The 23,936-nt window shown below is 46.0% G+C and overlaps 1 protein-coding gene across 1 annotated transcript in view; it reads right to left on the reverse strand.

Annotated features, from left to right (window-relative positions):
* SNRPF (small nuclear ribonucleoprotein polypeptide F) overlaps window positions 1–17,122 on the reverse strand; it is a 33,568-nt gene extending 16,446 nt beyond the window's left edge. The window contains exons 1-2 of the mRNA XM_033953061.1: window positions 16,965–17,122; window positions 7,310–7,435 (exon numbers count right to left, since the gene is read on the reverse strand). Of these exons, the coding sequence (XP_033808952.1) occupies window positions 7,310–7,435; window positions 16,965–16,967 (129 nt within the window). The 5' untranslated portion in view covers window positions 16,968–17,122. The remainder of the gene's footprint in view (window positions 1–7,309; window positions 7,436–16,964) is intronic.
* Window positions 17,123–23,936: the final 6,814 nt, after the last annotated feature.

Here is a 23,936-nt window from a genome sequence, read left to right on the forward strand (position 1 = left end):
CAGAACCATCTTCAAAAAATCCTCTGCTGCATTTAGAGAATTTCTATTACAATGTCTTATTCCATATATCACAGCTGACTTCCCCTTTTATGCAAATGAAAATTGTAAGGCTTATAAAGTCACAGTCTAACTCTCATCTTGCTTGCAGATCCATTCTATTTAATGTCCTCTTGCTTGTAGTTTATATCTTCTCAATACTATTTAGAACTTATTTCCTTCAATCTGTTTTGCACAATCCTCTATCGTTTCTCAGTCTGTCTGTCCAAACAGCAAGTCAGTACAATCCATCTTATTAACCTCTGTCCTTTAAAAGGTCTGTAATATTGCATCTCTTATGCTCTTGCAGGCTACATTCCATTTGCCTCATGACAAGATAGAATGTGGAATGTATTTGAAATCCAACTGCAGTCATGCCTTCAGAATCCTATTAACTCTTTTTTTTTCTTTTTTCTTCCTTTAACATAGAAATTTCCAAACAAAAATAAACATTTCAACCAAGAACACAAATACTTCCATCCAAGTCTCTATTAAGTAGCCATTGGTGATTCACACTGCTCCAAAAACTCCTTAAGTTTATCTGCAGTATCAAAATTCAAAGTTTTATTTTTATAAGTGACCCGCATAGTTGCCGGGTATATGAGCCCATATCTAGCTCCCAGACTTCTCAGCTGTGGTCTCAGGTCTAATAGCTGCTTTCTCTTTTGTGCCGTTGCTCTGGCAAAGTCAGGCACTATGTAAATCTTTGAATCCTGACACTTTAAGTTTTTATTATCTTTAGCTAATTTAATTATTTCAGCTACCTGTTGATATCTAAGTAGCTTAAAGATCAGTGGACGTGGTCCTTTTTGGCTGTTTGATAATCTCGTTGGGATCCTGTGTGCACGTTCTATTTCCAATGGAAACTTGTTTTGCATCGGGAGCACCTTGGGCAAAAAATTAATCAAAAATCCAATCGGATCCGACTTTTCAATTCCCTCCGGGACCCCAAGCACCCTTAAATTGCTCCTTCGTTCCCTATTGGACAAATCTTCCAGCTCCCTTTTCAGTGCTTCAATTTCCTTACTGTGTTCCATGTGCTTTATACTTTCCTCCTCACACTTTTCCACTCTTTTCTCAATTTGATCCACTTTCAATTCCATTGCTTGCAGTTTATTTGATAAACATACCACCTCTTCTTTCACTTCTTTTATATTTTTAGCGCATTCCAATACTATTTCCTTTACCGCCTGTATTTCCTTCATTATGTCTTTATTTTCTACATCCTCCGGCGGTAACGGAACTGACATCGGTGAAGCCGTATCAAGTTTCGATCGCTTCCCGCTTCCTGAGCTGCTCCCCGCCGCCAAATTTTTGTTTTGCTTTCCCGAAGCCATTATCCACCTCTACCTCACTTTTCAGAGTGAAATTTGAATTTTTTCTGGCTATGATCTCTGTCAAATAGCTTGTCTTCACAGAGCAACTCCACTACCCAGCCATTTAGTTCCGCTCCAAAGCCACGCCCCCTCATTTTATATTTTTATTTGCTGGAAGAAGAATTTTACAAAAGGTGGCAGGACATTGATGAAAGATCAAAGAGCAGATAGAACAAGGGATGAAGGGAAGGAGAGAGAAGAAACTAACATACAGATTCCCTTCCAGTGCAATAGGTACTCCTGGCGGAATTCTGTGCAAAAAAAATCTGAAAATTCTGCAGTTTATTTGTAGTGTTTTGTGTAGAATTTTCCTATCCCGAGGGCTGAAATTCCTTCCTGTCTTTTCCTCAGGTTCCAGCTTCTTCAGTTCCTTCTCTCACTCCAACAGCAGTTCTGTCTCCCTCTAAATCTTACAGCTCTCTCACTTGCACCCTGAACCCCCTACTTGGCCCCCATAGTTTGGCATCTCTCTCTCCCTCCCTCCACTGGCTATGAATCTCGTCTTCCCTTCCCACACCATTTCTGGTCTTGGTCACTCTCTCTCTCTACCATCCACGTTCCCTCATCTCTCTCACACCCTGAATCTCTTCCCCGCTCCCCATGGTCTGGCATCTCCCTCTCTACCTCAAGCATCTATTCCTTCTCATCCCCTTTCCCCTCTACTTATTGGTCCATCATCCATGTCCCCATCCCCTTCCCTGCAGTTTTAGCAACCATGTCCCCTCCTCTTACTCCCCCACCTCAATGGGACTAGCATAGATATCCCCCTCCCCCCAAATTGTGGACTAGCTTCCATTCCCCTTCTCCTGACCGACCCCCCTACTCTGCTAGATATGACATACCTGTCGAGCCATGGCACAGTAAACGTAATGGCTACAGATTGAGGCATCCGGAAGTGCCAGAGGTCGATGTGATATCACATGCATGCAATATGTCATCACATAAACACATGCCCAAAGGCCCTCCAGATGGGCCTTGATCTGCCAGGGAAGATGAACGGAGCAAAGAGCTGGCGCTGGCTGATTGTCTACAAGATGTGCCTCTTGCTGTGAGAGGCACATCCTGTAGGCAATCAGCTAGCGCCTCTACATAAGAACATAAGCATCGCCGAGTCAGACCATTGGTCCATCATGCCGAGCAATCCGCTCCTGCAGCAGCCCCCCAGGCGACCTGTAAGTGATCTTTTACCTAAAACATTTTATTCCCTAATCGTATGATATCCTGTATGGTAACCCTCTAATTATATCCTTCAATCCCCTTTTCCTTCAGGAAATCGTCCAATCCCATTTTGAATCCCAAAATTGTACTCTGCTTTACCACCTCCTCTGGAAGCGCATTCCAGGTGTCCTCCACCCTCTGAGTGAAGAACTTCCTAGCATTTGTTATGAATCTGTCTCCTTTCAATTTTTTTGACTGCCCTCTTGTTTTTGTTGCCCCCGCCAGTCTGAAGAATCTGTCCCTCTATACCTTTCATGATCTTGTAAGTTTCTATCATGTCCCCTCTAAGTCTTTGCTTTTCCAGGGAAAACAGCCCCAGCCTCTCAGCATATGAAAGGTTTTCCAAGCCCTTTATCATCCTTGTTGCTCTTCCTGGACCCTCTCAAGTATCGCCATATCCTTCTTAAGGTACGGCAACCAGTATTGAACGCAGTACTCCAGATGCGGGCGCACCATCGCCCGATACAGTGGCAGGATAACTTCCTTCATTCTGGTAGTGATACCTTTTTTGAAAATGCCCAACATTCTGTTCGCCTTCTTTGAGGCCGCTGCGCATTGTGCCACCGGCTTCATTGTTTTATCCACCAAAACTCTCAAGTCCTTTTCTAATTTGCTATCCCCCAGTACCATCCCCCCCATCGTGTTTCCTTTCCCTATGTGCAAGACTTTACATTTCTCTACATTGAAGCTCATCTGCCATTTATTTGCCCACTCACTCAGTTTGTTCAGGTCCCTTTGTAGTTCTTTACATTCCTCAACAGTTCTAACCGTACTGGAGAGTTTTGTGTCGTCCGCAAATTTTATAACTTCGCACTTTGTCCCTGATTCCAGGTCATTAATGAATATATTGAACAGCAACGGTCCCAGCACTGACCCCTGCGGGACACCACTTGTGACCCCTTTCCAGTCAGAGTAGTGTCCCTTTACTTCTACCTTCTGTTTCCTGTAGATGTATTGCAGTCTGCCAGCCAATTTCTGATCCATCTGTGCATGTCCCCTTCTACCCCGTGGTTCCAGTTTCCTTAGTCGCCGCTCATGGGGTACCTTGTCGAAGGCTTTTTGAAAGTCTCACTGCATACCTTAAATCTCAGGAGACATACTAGTGTGCTGCTGCAGTTTGCAATACACTGATGTGGCAGAGAGAAGGCCCCAGTGGTGCAGACCACAAGCTGCCTCTGCCGGCCAGCTGCTGTCACTAGGTATGTCAGATCTCACGACGGGGGGTTAGTCAAAGGGAAAGAGGCCAGATCCGCATGCGGGGAGCAGAAAGGGGCAGAACATAAGGTTTGTACAGAATTTTGCACAGATGGGGAATTTTGCACTGTACAGTTGCACAGAATTCTGCCAGGAGTAAATAGGAATGGTATGCTGAACTGTAAGGTTGTCCATGCCTGTTCGCGAGCATTCTGCAGATGATGTGAATCACAACTTTTCAGCTCCTCCTCCTCCCCGGTCTCTGCTGCCCTCTTCTGTAGATGAGCATGAAGGTGTCATTTTGATCTGCTCCCTTTATTTTTGTGGTCTTTATCAGTTGTTCGCAGGTTTTACACAGCTCCAGGACCAGTTGTGTCTATTCGGAGAGGAGCAGACTGTCTGCAGCTGGTAGGTGCATCCTTTGGGGACCAGTACAACTAGCCTGCTGAATATTTGTGGAGCTCAATGTTCCAGGCCCTCAGCCTTTGCTTGCTTCCTAAACTTGGATCAGGAGCTTGAGCGCGGGCTATTAGGCACCAATAGTGTCCTTTGGGGCACTCACTGTGCCAGCTGCGGTTTTTCTCCCTCTTCTCTTTTCGATGGTTGCTGTGGTGTGGAGGTTCAAGTCCAACTGAGGTCCAACTGGCAGCCCAAAGCTATCAGCATGACAGCTGACCGGTGGTTTGAGGTAGAAAATCCCTCCAGATCCAGCTACTCTCCCAAGGAACTGAGGCAGGCAGCAGCACCTTTTCCCTTGCACATGGGTCTGTGAGTACAGGCTGCGACAGCCTATGGAGAAAAATTTGTGAAGGGGGAGAATGTCTGAATAACTGTTTTGACAGACAGGGTGGCGGGGTGGGAAGGGGGGGCAAGGCTCTATTTTTAGTGAATTTTGGTCAGCCCTGAAGCATTTTAAAGACATTTTTTGCTGACAAAATGCTGCTGCAGCCAACTTGGATTTCCAGAGGGTTTTTTTCTAAGTTCTCAAACTTTCTTAAAACACCTTAATTTGCCTCAAAATTGATAAGGATGGAGTCTCCATCGGAAAGGTCTATCAGATCCAGGCCAGTCTCTGAAATTAAGCTAGGTGCACTCCGGGAGCACAAGCACCCTTGCATGCCTCCTGGTGTGCTGCCAGACTTTCCCTGGTGATCTCATCCTTTCAGATAAGCTCTCCACATCATGTTGACAAATTCAAGAGAGAATGCTATACTGAGCAGAGCAGAGTCCCCTCTAAGTGACCCAACCTTACATCTTGTGGGCTCCTTGGCTTCCATACCAAGTTTAGGTAAGCTGGTGTTCCAGGGCTCTGGAAGAGAATTTCTCTCGGCAGACAAGCCCTCTAAGGTTTCCTCAGCCCTAGAGACCTGAGAGAAGGCTAACCTGAAGCTCTCCCCATCCCTCTCAGGCACATGGCACTCTTTGGCATGAATTAGAAACAGAGCCTGGTATTCCTTCCCTACCAGTCTTGAGTCAAAACAAAGATTTGAAGGTTCTGGAGAACTTTGAAAAAAAAAAAGGGAAATCAAAGATGGTCGCTGCAGCAGTGTTTTGGTGCAAAAAAAAACGGTCCTATAACAGCTTAGCAGAAAATAAAATACCGAAAATAGAATTTTAGAGACTGGGGACCCTATAGAAAATAGCAGAAACCTGCAAAATCAGGATATAGAGAGCCCCCACGCCACTCCAATTTTGTCCATAGGCTGTAACAGTCTTACTCACTGTGACCTGTGCTGTGGATATACTGCAGCCTGCCTCAGCTCTCTTTAAAGAAGCTGGATCTGGAGAAGAAATCACTGCCTCACTGAAACTGTCCTCCAACCCTGAAATCTTCGGGTTACCAGACCCCGAACTCCACAACAGTTTCTGCAGGCTAAACAACAAGTACCAAAGAGGGATTGGCCTGTCAGTTTTAGATCTCAAATCATCATCTCCACACAGGAAGAGATTTCCCCTCAACCTGGGGAGCTCTGGAGCACCGAAAACAGCCAAAAATCATCAAAAAACACTGTAAATAATAAGTATAGAGAGAAGATCAGAAAGACACATTCCAGTTCATGTGCAGAAAGAAAAATTGAATGGAACAGCAGAGCCCTCTAGTGAAGGAGAAGGGACTCAAAAACGGAAGTGGATTCCTTCTGCATGGCTCGTGAGCATGGAATATTGCCCATCAGTCCATAACAACACACCTATTGCAGTAGAAAAGCTGTTAGCTTAGAAAGGTTTGGACAAATTTCTAGAGGCGAAGTCCACAAACCATTAGTAAGGTAGAACTAAAAAAACAGTGCTTATCCCCAAGGGGAAGTAGCAACAATTTTTAGAAGTCTGCCAGGTGCTTTGTGATCTGGATTGTCCACTATTAGAAGCAGGATACTGGGCTAGATGGAAAGTCTAACCCAGTATGGCAATTCTTACCATATATACTCGAATATAAACTGGGATTTTTGGGCAAAAAAATTGGACCAAAAATGGGAGTCCTGATATTTATTCGGGTCATCCCCAGTGACCACCCGAAACCCTCCCAGACTTCCTGCAGGCCTGCTTTAGGCCGGGACAGGATCGATCCCTCCCGTCTCCTGCCCCGGCCAACACTAATAATTACCTCCTTCTCTCCGTCGTGTACCTCTTCCCTGGTGGTCAGGCGTGTATGCGTCGAAATCCTCCTTTGTAAACATAGTAGTCAGCGGCGCACCCGGGCCGGCATGCAGGAGCGAGCTTTTCGTGCTTCCAGCCGGCCCTGCACCGCTCCTTGATAGGCTACCGCGAGAACCGCAAAACCCACAAGAACTTGCAGCAGCCTATCAAGGAGCGGTGCAGGGCCGGCCAGGAGCACGAAAAGTTCGCTCCTGCATGCCGACCTGGGTGCGATATGTTTACAAAGGAGGATTTCAGCGCATACACGCTGGACCACCAGGGAAGAGGTATGCGAGGGAGGGAGGGTGGTAATTATTAGTGTCAGCTGGGAAGGAGGAATCCCTCCTGTCCCGGCCTACCACTAGGTGGTTTAAGTTAAGGGGAATGGTTACCATAATCTGCTGGCTGGGTTAGAGGGCAGAGGGGAGTATGGGACAATCAAGCCATTATGACATCAGTGATGATGGCTCTTTTTAGGGGGAAGAGAGTAAGGAAGGAGGGACAGTGTTCAGAGCCTGGCAGGGAGGGGGGCTTGGTTCACAGCCTGGTAGGGAATGGGACTCAGTGCAGGGCAGGGAGGAAAGGGGGCTGGGTGGAGAACTTGGCAGAGAGGAGGGCTGAGCACAGAACCTGGCAGGACAGGACACTTAAATATTAAGCCGCCCGACTTATATTCGAGTCAACCATTATTATTATTTTTTTTAAATTATTTTTTCCTCCTTTTTTGGGGGGGGGGGGGGATGGGGGTCTCAACTTATATTCGGATCAACTTATATTCAAGTATATACGGTATGTTCTTGTACATCCTGCCTTAAAATTTCCTATTACATTAATCTCAAATAAAAGCATACCTGCATGTTCATGTACCCATCTACAGACACCAAATAGCCTTTATACTCCATACCCCACTTCAGCTTGACCATTACTGGTTTACCAGTCAGTCCATTGAGGAAAGGCTTAGGGTTTAACGGTAAACTCTGCAAGAGAAAAAGGAAGCTGATGAATAATGGTAAGCACATTGATACAAACCTACGTATGCATAAGCATAATGTAAGTAAACTCTCCATACAAGCAGATTCTATTTTACAAAGAGTGCACAGAATCATGCATAGGGCTAATTCCTGTGCCTAACTTTGGGTTTTTGGTGATACCTGTTGATACCTAGTGTAAATGCAGATGCCCAAGTTAGGCATGTTGAGGAAGCTACTCATACAACTTTTTGGAATGCCCTCGCCCCTTCCATGGTCACACCTCCTTTTAAGATATGCATTATGAGAGTTAGCTGCCCTGTATATGGAGATATAATAATTATATTAATATAATAGCTTGACCACTTTACTTTTTTTCTGACATACATCTCTGAAATATACATTCCTATTTTAACTTCCATGAGCACAAAAGAAAAACCAGTCACCCAGCCATTGAGCTACTGCAAAATGAAAAAATGTGTGAAAGAAGCAGATCATAACAAATGCCAACACACATAGGCATTCATTCTGAAGAGAACAGGAGGGAGGCAGCTTCGAGACCTGCCGATCCAAAAAGCAGTTACTTACAGTAACAGGTGTTATCCAGGACAGCAGGCAGATATTCTCACATGTGGGTGACGTCATCTACGGAGCCCCGACACGGACAGCTTTTCAAGCAAACTTGATTGAAGATTCAAGTTTGCTGTGCTGCACCACGCATGTGTGCCTTCCTGCTCCACCAGAGGGCGTATCCCCTCCTCGTGGTCTCCAGTTCAGATAGCCAGCCAAGAAGCCAACCCCGGGGAGGTGGGAGGGTTGCGAGAATATCTGCCTGCTGTGCCTGGATAACACCTGTTACGGTAAGTAACTGTGCTTTATCCCAGGACAAGCAGGCAGCATATTCTCACATGTGGGTGACCTCCAAGCTAACCAAAAAAAGGGACGGAGGGAAGTTGGCAATTTAGGAAAACAGATTACGCAAAACCGACTGGCCAAACCGGCTGTCGCTCCTGGACAAAGTATCCAGGCAGTAGTGTGAGGTAAAAGTATGAACCGAAGACTAAGTGGCAGCCTTGCAGATCTCCTCAATAGGCATGGACCTGAGGAAAGCGACAGAAGCCGCCATCGCTCGGACCTTATGTCCCGTTACCCGACCATGCAGCGCAAGACCAGCCTGAGCGTAGCAGAAGGAAATACCAGCCGCCAACCAGTTGGACAAGGTGCGCTTGGAAACAGGATGACCCAACTGATTAGGATCAAAGGACAAAAACAATTGAGGAACCCTCTGATGAGACTGAGTGCGTTGAAGATAGAAAGCTAACGCCCGATTACAGTCGCGAGTGTGAAGCGCCACTTCCCCAGGATGAGAATGGGGCTTGGGAAAAAACACTGGAAGAACAATGGACTGATTGAGATGGAAATCAGACACCACCTTAGGCAAAAACTTAGGATGAGTGCGGAGAACCACCTTGTCATGATGGAATACAGTAAGAGGCGGGTCCGCCACCAAAGCCTGTAGCTCACTGACTCTACGAGCAGAGGTGAGCGCCAGCAGGAAGATCACCTTCCAATTGAGGAACTTCAGATGAGACTTATCCATAGGCTAAAACGGAGGTTTCATAAGTTGAGCAAGAACCACATTGAGATCCCAAACCACAGAGGGAGGCTTGAGAGGAGGATGGACATGCAAGAGACCCCTCATGAAGCGAGAAACCAAAGGATGGATAGAAAGGGACTTCCCATCATGATGGAAGGCAGCAATTGCACTAAGATGCACTCTAATAGAAGTTGTCTTAAGACTGGACTGAGACAAATGAAGCAAATACTCCAGAACCGAGGACACAGGAGCAGACAAGGGTTCCAGATGATTCGAAGTACACCAGGAAGAGAATCTAGTCCACTTCTGGGAATAACAGAGCCTAGTCGAAACCTTTCGAGAGGCTTCCAAAACCTCCCTGACCGACTGGGAGAACTGAACAGAAGAAGTCAGGTGGAAAGGAACCAAGTCGTCAGATGTAGAGACTGCAGATTGGGATGTAACAGCGAACCCCGACTCTGTGACAGCAGAGAGGGAAAAACAGGCAGAAGAAGAGGCTCCCTGACCCTGAGGTGAAGAAGCAGGGAGAACCACGGCTGTCGAGGCCACCGAGGAGCAATGAGGATCAGAGATGCGTGCATTAATTTGAGATGCACCAGCGTCCGTAAGATCAGAAGAAAAGGTGGAAACGCGTAAAGGAACTTCCCTTCCCAAGTGAGAAGGAAGGCATCTGCCTCGAGACGATATGAGGAGTACATCCGGGAACAGAAGAGAGGCAGTTTGTGATTGAGGGGGGAAGTGAACAGATCTATCTGAGGAGTCCCCCAACGGTCGAACACTGGCTGAGAATCTGGGATCCCAGATCTGGGAATGGAGAGACCACTCGTGCGGCTGGAGGAGGCGACTCAGCTTGTCCGCCAGACAGTTTCGCTCCCCTTGGATGTAAACCGCACAAAGGAAAATGTTGTGGCGAATAGCCCACTCCCAAAGGCGAAGGGCCTCCCGGCAAAGAGACAGGGATCCCGTGCCCCCTTGTTTGTTGATGTAATACATTGTCACCTGATTGTCCGTGCGCACCAGGACCACTCGGTCCCGAAGCAGATGACAAAAAGCCACAGCGGCCAAGTAAATGGCCCGCAGCTCCAACAGATTGATGTGACAGCGACGGTCCTCCACCGACCACAGACCCTGGGTCCGCAGGCCGTCGAGATGAGCCCCCCAGGCATACTCTGAAGAGTCCGTGGTCAGGACCTTTTGGTGCAGAGGGGCGAGAAAGAGCAAACCCCTGGAAAGATTGGAAGAGTTGGTCCACCAACTGAGCGAGCGCCTCAAAGAAGGAATCACCGCTATGAGACTGGAAGCGGGGTCCCGATCCTGACGCCACTGAGAGGCCAGGGTCCACTCAGGAATCCGAAGGTGCAACCGGGAAACGGCGTGACATGGACGGTGGAGGCTATGTGTCCCAAGAGAATCATCATCCGCTTCGCCGAGATCGAGGACTGCAGAGAAACCTGCTCACTCATATGGACGAAAGCAGCCTGCCGAGGAGGAGGCAGGAACGAACAAAGGCAAACTGTGTCCTACACGGCCCCGATGAACTGTAGGGATTGCGAGGGGCACAACTGGGACTTTGGGAAGTTTACCTCGAACCCCAGACTCTGAAGGAATGTAATAGTCTGAGATAACCCCCTCCCTCGATGGGGCCTTGATCAGCCAGTCGTCGAGGTAGGGGAACACCTGAAGGCCCCGGGACCGCAGGGCCAACACCACCACTACGAGACACTTTGTGAAGACTCGCGGGGACAAAGCCAGCCCAAACGGGAGGACCCTGTATTGAAGATGCAGGTCCCCCACCTGAAACCGAAGGAACCGGCGACAAGCTGGATGCATCAGAACGTGGGTATAGGCCTCCTTCAGATCGAGGGAGCATAGCCAATCCCCTTCGTCCAGCAAGGGATAAAGAACCGGAAGGGAGAGCATCCTGAACTTCTCCCGAACCAGAAACTTCCAAGATCCAAGATCAAACGCAAGTCCCCGGTCTTCTTGGGGACCAGGAAGTACTGGGAGTAAACAACCCACCCCCGTTGACAAGGGGGGAACTTCCTCCACCGCCCAATTGCACCTGATTGGAAGGACACGCGCTTTCTGGATTGTCGGGAGGCAACTCCCGGAAATTCAGGGAATAACCGTTCGCAATCACGCCGAGGACCCACACATCGGATGTTATGCGCTCCCAACTTGGGTAAAAGGCCCTAAGACAGCCCCCGATAGGGAGGGGGTCCGAAACTAGCGTGGAGGGGGCCCGCCCCCATCCGCCCAGACCGTCAAAAAGATGGGGCAGGCTTAGCCGTGGCCAGCGGCTGATACTTCGGCAAAGCCCGGGAATGCGCCTGCTGACATCTCGGAGGCGGGCGCAAAAAAGCCGGTGCCGACTTCTGGGGGTACCTCCGAGGAGGCGCACGATAGGCCCTCTAAGGAATCGGCTTCGCCTAGGGCCGCACCAGGGAAGCAAAGGACTGCTCATGCTCCGAAAGGTGCTTAGTAGCCGCCTCAATCGAGTCGTCGAACAACTCGTTCCCCACACAGGGAAGGTTTGCCAGGCGATCCTGGAGATTAGGATCCATGTCAACCAACCAGAGCCATGCCAGCCGGCGCATGGCCACCGCAAAGGCAGACACACGGGACGAGAGCTCAAAGGCATCATACGCCGCATGAAAAAGATGGAGGCGAAGCTGGGACAGAGAATCAACCAGTTGCCCAAAGGCAACCCGGCGGGAAGCGGGCAAGTTGTCCTGGAAGGCGTGCAAAGACCGGATCAGGAACTTGAGGTATGAAGTGAAAGTGAACGAATAGTTCAGAACACGGTTTGCCATCATAGAATTTTAGTAAAGTCTCCATCCAAATTTGTCCATTGTCCGGCCCTCCTGGCCTGGCGAGAACGCCGCCGAAACACGGGACGGGTGGGACTTCTTGAGCGAGGATTCAACCAGTAAAGACTGGTGAGATAACTGTGCTCACTCAAACCCCGGGCAGGGAACCGTCCGATATTTAGATTCCATCTTGGACGGAACTGCAGTGACCGCGTAAAGGGTCTCCAAGTTGCGGATAAAGGCCTGATGGAGCACTGGGTTCAAGGGGAGCCGAAGAGACTCCTGAGGCGGAGATGGCATGTCAAGCTCCTCCAAAAACTCCTTCATGTACTTGGAATCCGTCTGGAGGTCCAAATGGAGAGCCCGCCCCATGTCCTGCACAAACTTCGTAAAAGAGGACGGACGAGCGTCCTCCTATCCTCAGGAGGGGTGGCTGAACAGGACCGCCGTGCAGCCGAAAAAGAGGGGGAAGCCTCCCAAGAATAGCAAGGTTCCCTCTCAGCCCCCCCCCCCCCAAACCCCAGGACATAGCACTGAGAGAGTGAGCTGGGGTCGAGGACCGACGGTGCCTCGAGGAGCCCCTCGGGGAAGACCCTGGGGTGCGAGGCACCGAAGACCTCCGACGGCTCAGGGATGGGTCCCTAGACCCCCCTGGAGATCGATGAGAAGTCAGAGCTCCTCGGCCCTGGACTGAGGAGGAGTCAAAAGCAACTGGGGATTCGAAAGAGACAACTCCGAAACCCGGAGGGGCCCCGCGGTGCATACCCCCGTAGAACGATCCCGGCGCGGGGGGGAATCCCGGGCGGCTTAGCCAGCCGCCGGGACGGGGTCGACGCAGGCTTCGACCGGCGCTTCGCCCCCAGGCGCCCCGAGGCTCAGGCTGGCCCGGCACACGCGAGTTCGAGGCCAGTTGCAAGTGGGCCAACGCCGAGGAGAGCTCCAAGGATATTATGGCCAGGAGCATGTCCTGAAAAATAGGCACCGATAGCATTGAAGGCATATCGGGCACCGTAGTGCACTCCAACGAGGGCGACCTCGACACCAAGTATTCCCGTGTGGTGGAGGCACGCCCCGAAGGCTTGGAGGGCTTAGATGGGGCCAGGGGCAGAGTACCCCCCCCTTGCATGGCCAGAGCCCCCGAGGATGACTTCTTCGCTGGCGTCGAACCTGAAGAAGGAAGAGGGGACTTACCCGGAGCCGAGGTCATCGAGGCCAAGGTCAGCTCCACTGCAAAAAGATCCGCCATACGGGCCCGACAGCAGCGCAGAGCACAAGCTTGGAAAGTAGCGCACCGGGGGCAGGAGTCCGTGGGATGATCAGCCCCCAGGCACAAGATGCACCACCGATGAGGGTCGGTGATCGACAGAAGCCGATCACACCGGGTGCACTTTTTAAACCCGGACAAGGGCCGGGACATAAGCAAAAAGAAAGGCCGCAGCCAATCGAGGCCATGACATCCCGGGAGCCCTCGGATGCCAAACAACCATGAACTATGCGAAAGGAAGAAAAAAACAAGCAGGAAAAGAAAAACGCACAGCGACTCCGATGAAAAATAACAAAGCCGCGGTGCTAGAAGGCACTTTGGAACGGAGTGAAAAAGAACAGGACTTTCTGACTCCGCGGAAAACTTAGAACTGGAGACCACGAGGAGGGGATGCACCCTATGGTGGAGCAGGAAGGCACACATGCGTGGTGCAGCACAGCAAACTTGAATCTTCAATCAAGTTTGCTTGAAAAGCTGTCCGCATTGGGGCTCCGTAGATGACGTCACCCACATGTGAGAATATGCTGCCTGCTTGTCCTGGGATAATGGCAGGTCTTCCCCTCCTCAGTGCATCATGTGATGGATGGGGAGGGGCCTAAAGTCCCTTCCAAGGAGCATCTGAGCCAATTAGGGTCTTAGGTTCCACTCTCTGTATTCCTTGGGAGGGGCCTTAGGCATCTGAGCCAATCAGGGCCTTAGGCCCCTCCCCATAATGCACCAAGGATGGGAAGGCCCAACATTTTGGTTCAGCAGGCCTCAGAGCTGCCTCCCTCCTGCTCTCTTCAGACAAAGGTACTGGGGGATGTCTGGAAGAGGTTGAGGAGCAACTGGTGACAGGAGGATGTGGGCATCTCTCCTACCATTTTTCTTTGGGGGGGGGGGTTGGTTGGCATGCCTGGAGGAAGTGGGCATCATCCTGCCAATTTTCACTGGTGCAGAGGGGGGTCTGTCCCTGGTACTAGTTCATCAGGGAGGGCCATCATCGGGTGGAGGGGCTTTTTTGTTTTTTAATGGGGCAGATATTGTGCTGCATGTTAACACAGCATCTATACCAGGGATCTCAAAGTCCCTCCTTGAGTGCCGCAATCCAGTCGGGTTTTCAGGATTTCCCCAATGAATATGCATTGAAAGCTGTGCACGCAAATACATCTCATGCATATTCATTGGGGAAATCCTGAAAACCTGACTGGATTGCGGCATTTAAGGAGGGACTTTGAGACACCTGATCTATGCCCATTAAATAAAAAGATTTGGCATGTTATAAATATTTTTGTATCGGTGGGACAGGTAAGCAACTGGTCCTGACCAGTCACTTTTTATAGATTGCTAAAAGTGATCACTTTTTTGTGCATCGGGAAGTCATATTAGAGTATTAATCACTCTGCTAGTATACATGGCATTTCAATATTAATGAGCTTATTTGCATGGCTGGATCAGAGTGTGAGTGATCCTATAGAAAACCAAGCAGGGGATCCAGAGTGCAAGAGAGAGAGAGGGGTGGGATTTTGAGTGAGAGGGGGAGCTGAAGAGGCTGGAACCTGAGCTGGATAACCTGGACATACAGATGGATCAACTGGACATACTGGCCTCACTTGTGTATGCTGGACACTACAGACTTATATTTTCCCATAGCCAGGCCCAGCCTGTACCTTGCTGTCTGTGAATACATGTGTCCTTTTAAATGCTAACCCAGCTGGCCTTTGTGCTGCAAAGTTCCTGTCTCCATTCCCTGCTGGGAGGATATTTCTCCAAGGTTCTGCTTAACTGTTATCAGTGCTGTATGACTTCACATATGCCAGGCACCCTGGAAAGCCATAAAACATTTATAACGAGCAATGATCCCTGCAGGACGATGTGGGTGTAGAGAGATGAGAGAATTTGGTACCAAAACATTTGCTGAACCGAGTTATGGGAACCAAGCACAGCTGGGTTGTTGAAAGGTCACCCTTGCCAACTTTCAGCATATAAGGACGCCATCCTGAAGATGTACAGCGGTATAAAACCACAAATTAGCATCTGCAAGGTGATAAGGATCTCAGAGCTGGAGGAAGAAAGTTCATGAAGAATTTTCTGTTTCTACAAAGGCCCCCCTCCTGGGGGGGGGGGAGTGAGAGGCGTGGACTGAGGGAGGAATAGTTAGGTATACATTTTTGTACCAATAGAGAAATACATGACCAAAGTTCGGGGATGTGCTTTTTGGAACAAAGGAAGAATTTCTCTGTATAAAAAAACACATGCATCACAGGTAGAGTCAGAGAGATTCACTTACTTATGCTATGGGGAACTGCTAGCCCCCTGCTAAGCATATGAGTGCAAGTTCTTCTCTCCATTGCATATTCTGAACTGACAATATATTTTTCTGCTATGCCTTTGCTGCTGTAATTTTGTAAGTTTTTATACTAACAATAAAAAAATATTGTCTGTTTTTGGAACATACAATGCTGTCTCGTAGTCATTCCAATGAGGTAAACAAAGCAGCCTTTACTTCAAACCCGAGAGTGGAAAAGTCAGGAAGGAATTTCAGCCCTCAGGATAGGAGAATTCTACACAAAACACTACAAATAACCTTTGCAGAATTTTGAAATATTGTGTGCAGAATTTTCAAAGTTTTTAAGCAGAATTCCACCAGAAGTAGTATTAACAACTGGTAAACAAACCTCAGGGTATATCAAATTGCAATCCGCCCTTTCCCTAAAATACATCACATATTTTAAAATTTTTAATCCTAGATTTACTCTTATTTTACAGTGATTTTGTGTAAAAACCCTGCCTCTCTGCTTTATATTTTACCCTTCATTTTATAGTACAACCATCTTGCACCCTACTGGGGATAAATAGTAGAGCATTAAACCACTACCTCTTCTCCAATACTGCATAGGTTATTAATTTTACCTGAAACACGAGTAAAACAATTCAATTTCAAAGTCTAAACCCTATACTAAATTGTTAGCTAAAGTGCCCCATCAATAACTTCACATGGGACATGGGCATGAGCTTCTATACTTAGTAATACATGAACACCCAATTTACTTATGATACTTTCATGCAAGTCAACCACAATGTTTCGGTAATGGCATACAAGCCATAGTTCAAAAAGAATGAAAAAATTTTAACTTACAAACCGAGCGAAATAAACTGGGCTGCTTTAACCTTCACAATAATACAACCTGGCCTGAGGTCTGCTGTTTTGGGGAGGTTTTCCTATAATCACTACAGGATTAACTGTTGTCTGTTTATGCATAAGGAGTTGCACAAGAGAAATAACAAATAGAATGCAAAAATAGGTGGTAGTTGCATAGTAAGGGTGAGAGGCGCTCCTCCCTCCGCTGTGCACATACCCCCTTCCCGTTACCTTTTTAACTTCTCCAGCCTGAGCAGCATAGGTGTTGGCTCGCCCTTTGACGTCACTCCCTAGATGCAGGTATGGGAAGTGACATCAGAGAGTGCGCTGATGCGGGCAGCAATAGAAGTTGCTTTAAACCTGTAACAGTAGTTCTCCGTGGACAGCTGATCTTTTCAGCCACACAAATGGCGACACCAAGGGGACGGAACCGACCTTTCCGGGTCAGTTCTGTCCCCGTGACATCACCATTTGTGTGGCTGAAATGATCAGCTGTCCACGGAGAAACCTTGTGCCGGGGAAATAAAAATAAAAAAAAAGGTAAGGGGGGGGGGGGCGCGGGCGGCGAGGAGGAAGGGTGCCGCGTCCTCAGCAAGACTACGCTCTGAATGAACCGCCCCCCCTTACTACGCCACTGAGTATGGGGACGCGCTCAGAAAACGATAAAGCTGCAGGACTGGGCCCAGCCATACACAGGCGCCACCATAAAACAAGGCGGTCTGAGCTGCAGCGCACTCCACACTTACCATGACGCAGAACAGTTACCTCCTCGAAGCCCAAAGGGAAGAGGAACAAAAAAATTGCCCCGCAGACGGCCAGAACAAAAGCACGCCGCCAGAGCGTTCTAGCCGAAAAATGGCGCCCACCACCGCCTCGAATGTCTCTCTTCTCATTGGCTCGTTCCTTTAGACGTCACTCGATGGCGCCGGAAGCGGAGTGGCGCCGGCTGTGACGAAAGTGTCATCCCTGAGCTTTGCTGCCTCCGATTCTAAAGTTGCGCGCTGACATCCTTCTTCTGGCCTCAGCTTTTTGAACCGATAGCTTTCATACATCGAGCGGGTCTTGGCTGTGCGGATCTCACATCTGCTTGCAAACCGGAGAGAGGAGAAACAAGAAAATGGCGCCAGCTTCGACGTCTCCGGCTGCTCAAAAATGGCACAAAGCTACCACCAGACACTTCATCGCGTGGAGGAACATCTGCCTCGGGTCTAGATGAGTTTAAAGCAGCGCTATGAGCAGATCTGGGCTAGCTCTACGGAAATGGCAGAAGACCTGGCCACATGGGATATTCTGCTGCTGGCTGAACCTTGCCACCTGTTGGGGGAGGGGGTGTGTGTTTAGAGCAGGGGTGTCAAAGTCCCTCCTTGAGGGCCGCAATCTAGTCGGGTTTTCAGGATTTTCCCCAATGAATATGCACGAGATCTATTTGCATGCACTGCTTTCATTCTATGCTAATAGATTTCATGCATATTCCTTGAGGAAATCCTGAAAACCCGACTGGATTGCGGCCCTCGAGGAGGGACTTTGACACCCCTGGTTTAGGGTCTTTTAGTGGGTTTGGGTTTCTTTTTTTGGATTCTGTGCTGCTTGCTCCAATGCTCATGACTTGAGCAGCACAGAGTATTCAGCGTGCTGGCAGGCGCTAAAACCTCTTGCGCGGTTTTTAAAAAAGGGGCTATATTTGTGATTTTGGATATAATGTGTTTTTTTTTTAAAGGTGTCTAACTTATATTTCTGTTTTTAATTAAAATACAGTAAACCTTGGTTTGTGAACATAATTCGTTTTAGAAGCATGCTTGCAATCCAAAGTACTCGTATATCAAAGCGAATTTCCCCATAGGAAATAATGGAAACTCAGATGATTCATTCCACATCCCGAAAACTTTAATACAAAATACTATACATACTCGTATTGCAAGACCTTGCTCATTTAGAACAGTCACTACACTCCCGCAGCATCAGAGAGAGAAGAACCATTGGCTCAGTTGCGATGATGTGACGCTTGTATACAGAGGTGTCAAAGTCCTTCCTCGAGGGCCTCAATTCAGTCAGGTTTTCAGGATTTCCCCAATGAATATGCATGAGATCTATTAGCATACAATGAAAGCAATGCATGCAAATAGATCTCATGCATATTCTTTGGGGAAATCCTGAAAACCCGACTGGATTGTGGCCCTCGAGGAGGGACTTTGACACCCCTGATGTACTCGTATTGCAAGACCTCGCTCGTTTAGAACAATCACTACACTCCCGCAACGTCAGAGAGAGAAGAACCATTGGCTCAATTGTGATGTGTGTTACAGTATGTACTTGTATTGCAAGACATTGCTTGTATATCAAGGTAAAATTAAATAAAATGTTTTGCTTGTCTTGCAAACCAAGTTACTTTCAATCCAAGGTTTTACTGTGTACTGTATATACATTTATATTTGGTGTTTTTACATATTGATGTTCGCGTATTTGTCTATAGACTCCTGAGGAAGGAGCCTTTGAGGTGTCGAAACACTGTTGAATTTTGTGAAAATTGATGTCATCACAAATAAAAATCTCACCTGAAAGCATCTCAGTTTCTCCCACTTCCTTTTAACTATGTTTCTTGCCTTTGTGGGGATTTTGTATTGCTACTCCTTGTGATATGCCACAAGGTCCACCAGATGCTAGGGTCTATCTTGGGGGTTAGCACCCAAGAAAAATATCTGGGTGTCATAGACAATACGATGAGACCTTCAGCCCAATGTGTGGCGGTGGCCAAAAAAGTAAACAAGATGCTAAGAATTCTTTTAAAAGGGATAGTTAACAAGACTAAGGGCTGGATTCTCAAAACTAACGCCGTTGCTAAACTGTTTACTGACGGTTTAGCCTGTATGCATTTTAGCGCCAGATTATCAAAATGGATTATCTCTGTCAGTACTGAGATTTCTAGCAGTCTCCGACAATGAATGCAAATGGGCTCTTCAACATTGAAATGGGCCCTCTGGTGGATTCTTTAAAAATGCTGAGCCATTTTCGAAAAGCGGCATCAGCTTTTGGCAAAAAAAATAAGCGACTGTCCCAGGGGTGCTGATCAGTGTCAGAGACTGCTAGAAAGCTTGTGTTGTGATGCAGCAGGAAAGATGCCCATTCTCTACAGCTGAATCACAACACCCCTCCCTGCAGCGGGAGAAATACCCATACTCTCACGTGTTCCTGAAATCCTGGCCGGGCGCCACACAACCACCTCCTCGCAGTGGAAGAGATGCCCACACTCTCCCGCTGCCCTGGAATCCTAGCTGCACACACACACTCCCCCTGCAGCAGGAGAGATGCCCACTCTCTCCCGCTGGAAAGTGACCACCCCTGCCATAGAACACCTCCCCCTGCCTCCGATGCCCCCTCTCTCTTACCTCCAAATTGATGCAAGAAGGGACGTGGACTACCTCCTCCAAGAAGCCCTACATCATCGAAAATGGGCCTTTTCCTCCCTGGTGCATCTTGGGATGCATCAGGAAGTGGCCTAAGGCTCTGATTGGCCCAGATGCCTAAGGCCCCACCTATGGGGTGTCTGGGCCAATCAGAGCCTTAGGCCCTTTCCCGGTGCATCATGGAAGGAGCCTTAAACAACTTGGGCCAAGCAGAGCCTCAGGCCCCTTCCCAGATGCACTGGCAAGGGGCTTAAGGCTCTGATTGGCCTGGATGCCCCATAGGAGGGGCCTTAGAAGTCCGGGCCAATCAGAGCCTTAGGCCACTTCCCGGTGCATCCCATTTTCGACAACGCAGGTATATAATTTGTTGTTGACTGTCTCCTCTTTTAGGCAGATGTTTTTGGATGTTAATAGGGACCCTAGCTTTCAGTAATGGCCCCTACTTTGTGGAATTCTCTTCCATTATATTTAAGGGCTGAAACATCATTCAAAAATTTTAAGTCACAGCTAAAGGCTTATTATTTTAGATTGGCATTTGATTTAACTCTCTTATAGTTCCTTTTACTTGGATAATATAAGGTTTTTATTTTTTTCCCTTTTGTTGTTTTTCTCCTTGTTTTTTCCCTATGATATATTGTAAATTGTCCCTTCCGCTTTAGCCAGTCAGTGCCTATTTGTTTTGTTTTTTGTGGCTTTTCCTTGTTTGGGCTTTTTGATTTTGAAATGTCACCTTTGCTTTGTTGTAAACCGCTTTGGCTTAACGTTTTGTGTTAATAATTGCAGTATATCAAATAAAGTAACTGTAACTTTAAACTGACTGTGTTATTTATGTGATGTATTCACTTTGTATAGTCCCATACAACAGTGCCTTTCAACCCAGTCCTCAAGGCACACCCAGCCAGTCAAGTTTTCAGGGTATCCCCAATGCATATGCATGAGATAGATTTGCCCCCTTGGTATGCAAATATCTCATGAATATTCATGGACATCATGAAATCGTAACTGGCTGGGTTGAGGACAAAGATTATGAAATTCCTGCTCTATAGAGCTTACTGACTGAGCTGGTGGGAGGTGTAGTACTTGCAGTTGCATAGTGTGTGAGGAAGAGACAGCAAGTCTCCAGCGTAACGGCTTTTTTTTTTTTAATCTTTATTCCTTTTTATTTCTTTCAACAAGTGTACAGTATTATTACAATTAATTTACATAACACACTTGGCATTCTTAAATAATATTATTATACATGTTTTTATTCCCCCCCCCCACCTCCCACCCTTTTCCATATCAATAAAATATTCCTTCCAAATTTATATATAATTATACATCCCTTTTTGATAATACAATTAATCTGACATGAAATCTGTCCCTCCCCCCATCCTTCTTCCTCAAACACTTTAAACATTTTATTATACCCAGTAATGCACAACAATAAGTATCCCATCCTATTACATATATCTCCTTATTTTTCATAACAACATATTTCCAATATTTTTCCCTCCCTATCCCTCCCATCCCATCCCATTTCTATATATTATCCCCTAAGGAAAAAGAATAAACTTTACTCGTTATAATATTCAATTAATGGCCTCCACACCTCTTGAAATCTTTTAAAATACCCCCTCTGTATCGCAAGAAATCTTTCCATCTTATACATATGACAAACTGAATTCCACCAAAAATTACAATTCAATCTAGAACAGTCTTTCCAATTAGTTGTTATCTGTTGAATTCCCACTCCCGTAAGAATCAACAATAATTTATTGTTTGCTGCAGATATTTGGCATTTGGCCCTCATACACATTCCAAAAATCACTGTGTCATAGGATAAAGCCACATGACTCTCCATCAACATATTAACTTGATCCCATATTGATATCCAAAATGCCTGAATACATGGACAATAAAATAAAAGATGGTCTAGAGTTCCAACTTCAATTTTACAATGCCAGCATCTATTAGACTTAGAGCAATCTAATTTTTGTAATCTAGTAGGGGTCCAGAATGCTCTATGCAACAAAAAAAACCATGTTTGCCTAATAGATGCTGACATCGTACCTTTAATTCTCCAAGACCAAATACGTGGCCATTGAGATGCATTAATCTGATGCTTAATCTCAATGCTCCAAATATCTCTTAATCCATTTTTAGGCTTCTTATTCAAATAATTAGATATAATTTTATACCACTTTGCGGTCTGGTGACCCAGAAAATCTGCCTGGAAACATAAGAATTCTAAGCTGTAATGATTATTTAAAGATTTCCATTCAGGGAACCCCACCTGAATAGCCTGCTTCAATTGCAACCACTTATAATTTTGTTTTTTATTCAGACCATATTTATGTTGCAATTGTGAAAATTCAAGCATCTTACCATTATCAATTACTTCCGTTAATGATCTTATACCTGCTTTAATCCAATCTTTCCAGACAACCTTAAACCCGCCTATTTGTATCTTGGAGTTTACCCAAATAGTCTGTTGTTTCGATTTTAAAATAGAATCAGTAGTTAATTTGTCTACAAACCTTAATGTTTTCCAAGTATCCATTAATACTCTATTGTCCTTACGTATTCTAGGCACTTTTATACCAAGCAAAAGATCAAGCCTAAGTGGAAAGATAAGTGATCTCGCCACCCTTAACCACTCTGGTAATTGTTCCAAAAGCTCTGGGAGGACCCAATACATACCTTGGCGCATGATATAGGCCTGATGATACCTATAAAAATTGGGAAAATTTACCCCACCCTCCTCAATTGGTCTTTGCAAAGACACTAAAGCCACTCTTGCAATTTTACCCAGCCAAATAAATTTAACCAGAATACTATTTAATTTTTTATAGAAAGACCCCTGAAAAAACACTGGTATCATTCCCAATTGATAGCAAACCACAGGCAAAATCATCATTTTAACAGTTTGTACTCTTCCCCACCAGGACAAATGTAAAGGATTCCATTGCTCACACAACTCTGTAACTTTTTGTAATAAACATTTTTCATTTATTCTCATTGTCTCTTCAAGTGTTTTATTCAGCCAAATACCTAAGTACTTTATTCCATCCTCTTTCCATATAAAAGGGAAAGAATCAAGTATACCTTTTGTACAATGCACATTTAAAGGTAAAATCTCTGATTTAGTCCAATTTATTTTGTATCCTGAGAATTTTCCAAATATATCTATGACCTTCATTAGACATGGGATTGTTGTTTCCGGATTCCTCAAATGAAGCAAGATGTCATCTGCATAAGCAGATACTTTATATTCCACTCCAGCACATGGAATACCCTGTATGTCCTTTGCCTGTCGAATAGCTAATAATAAGGGTTCAAGAACTATATCAAAGAGCAAAGGAGATAATGGACAACCTTGTCTAACTCCCCTTTGCAACTTAAAAGCATCCAAAAAATTATTATTTATATATAAGCGAGCAGTTGGGGAGCTGTACAATGCTTGTATCATTTGTATAAATCCGGATCCAATACCAAACCATTCCATAGCTTGATACATGAAACTCCATTCTACACGATCAAAAGCCTTCTCAGCATCTAGTGAAACCGAAAAAGCCGGATCATTAATTTGTTTTGTTAAATAATACATCTGAAATGCCAGTCTAGTATTATTAGAAGAGTGTCTTTGAGCAACAAATCCAGTTTGATTCATTCCTATTATATGCGGAAGAGCTTTAGCCAATCTTAATGCTAAAATCTTAGCTAATAATTTACCATCTACATTTATTAAAGATATAGGCCTGTAGTTTGAAACCAATGTTGGATCTTTATTTGGCTTTGGCAAAACAATAGTTAAAGATTCTGCCATAGTGCCTGATATACAACCTTTATTCAGTTGATCCTGATATAATTTTAATAAATACGGTAATAGGGAAATTTGAAATTCTTTATAAAACTCTACTGTAAATCCATCTCCACCTGGAGCAGTCCCAACTCTAAGGGATTTCAATGCCATTTGTAACTCTTTTAATGATATAGGTTTATCTAAACTTATTTTTATATGATCAGGAACCTTAGGACCTTCAACTAAACTCAAAAAATCCATCCCATCTTTCTCTTTATTTAAATAAGACTCCGAAGAATACAATGACTTATAATATTTTAAAAATTGTTTTAATATATTTCCAATTTGAGAATGAGAATTTCCTAACTCATCTTTAATTATGCTTATTTTCTCCTTCCTTTTCTTTGCTTTTAAATAATTTGCCAATAATCTTCCAGCCTTATTTGCACTACCATAATACACCACCTGCTGAGCAAAAATATATTTCCTTACTAACCCAGAGGAAATTTCATTATATTCACATTTTTTTTTAA

This window comes from Geotrypetes seraphini, chromosome 7 (genome assembly GCF_902459505.1).
Source record: "Geotrypetes seraphini chromosome 7, aGeoSer1.1, whole genome shotgun sequence".
In the NCBI taxonomy this organism is placed as follows: domain Eukaryota; kingdom Metazoa; phylum Chordata; class Amphibia; order Gymnophiona; family Dermophiidae; genus Geotrypetes; species Geotrypetes seraphini.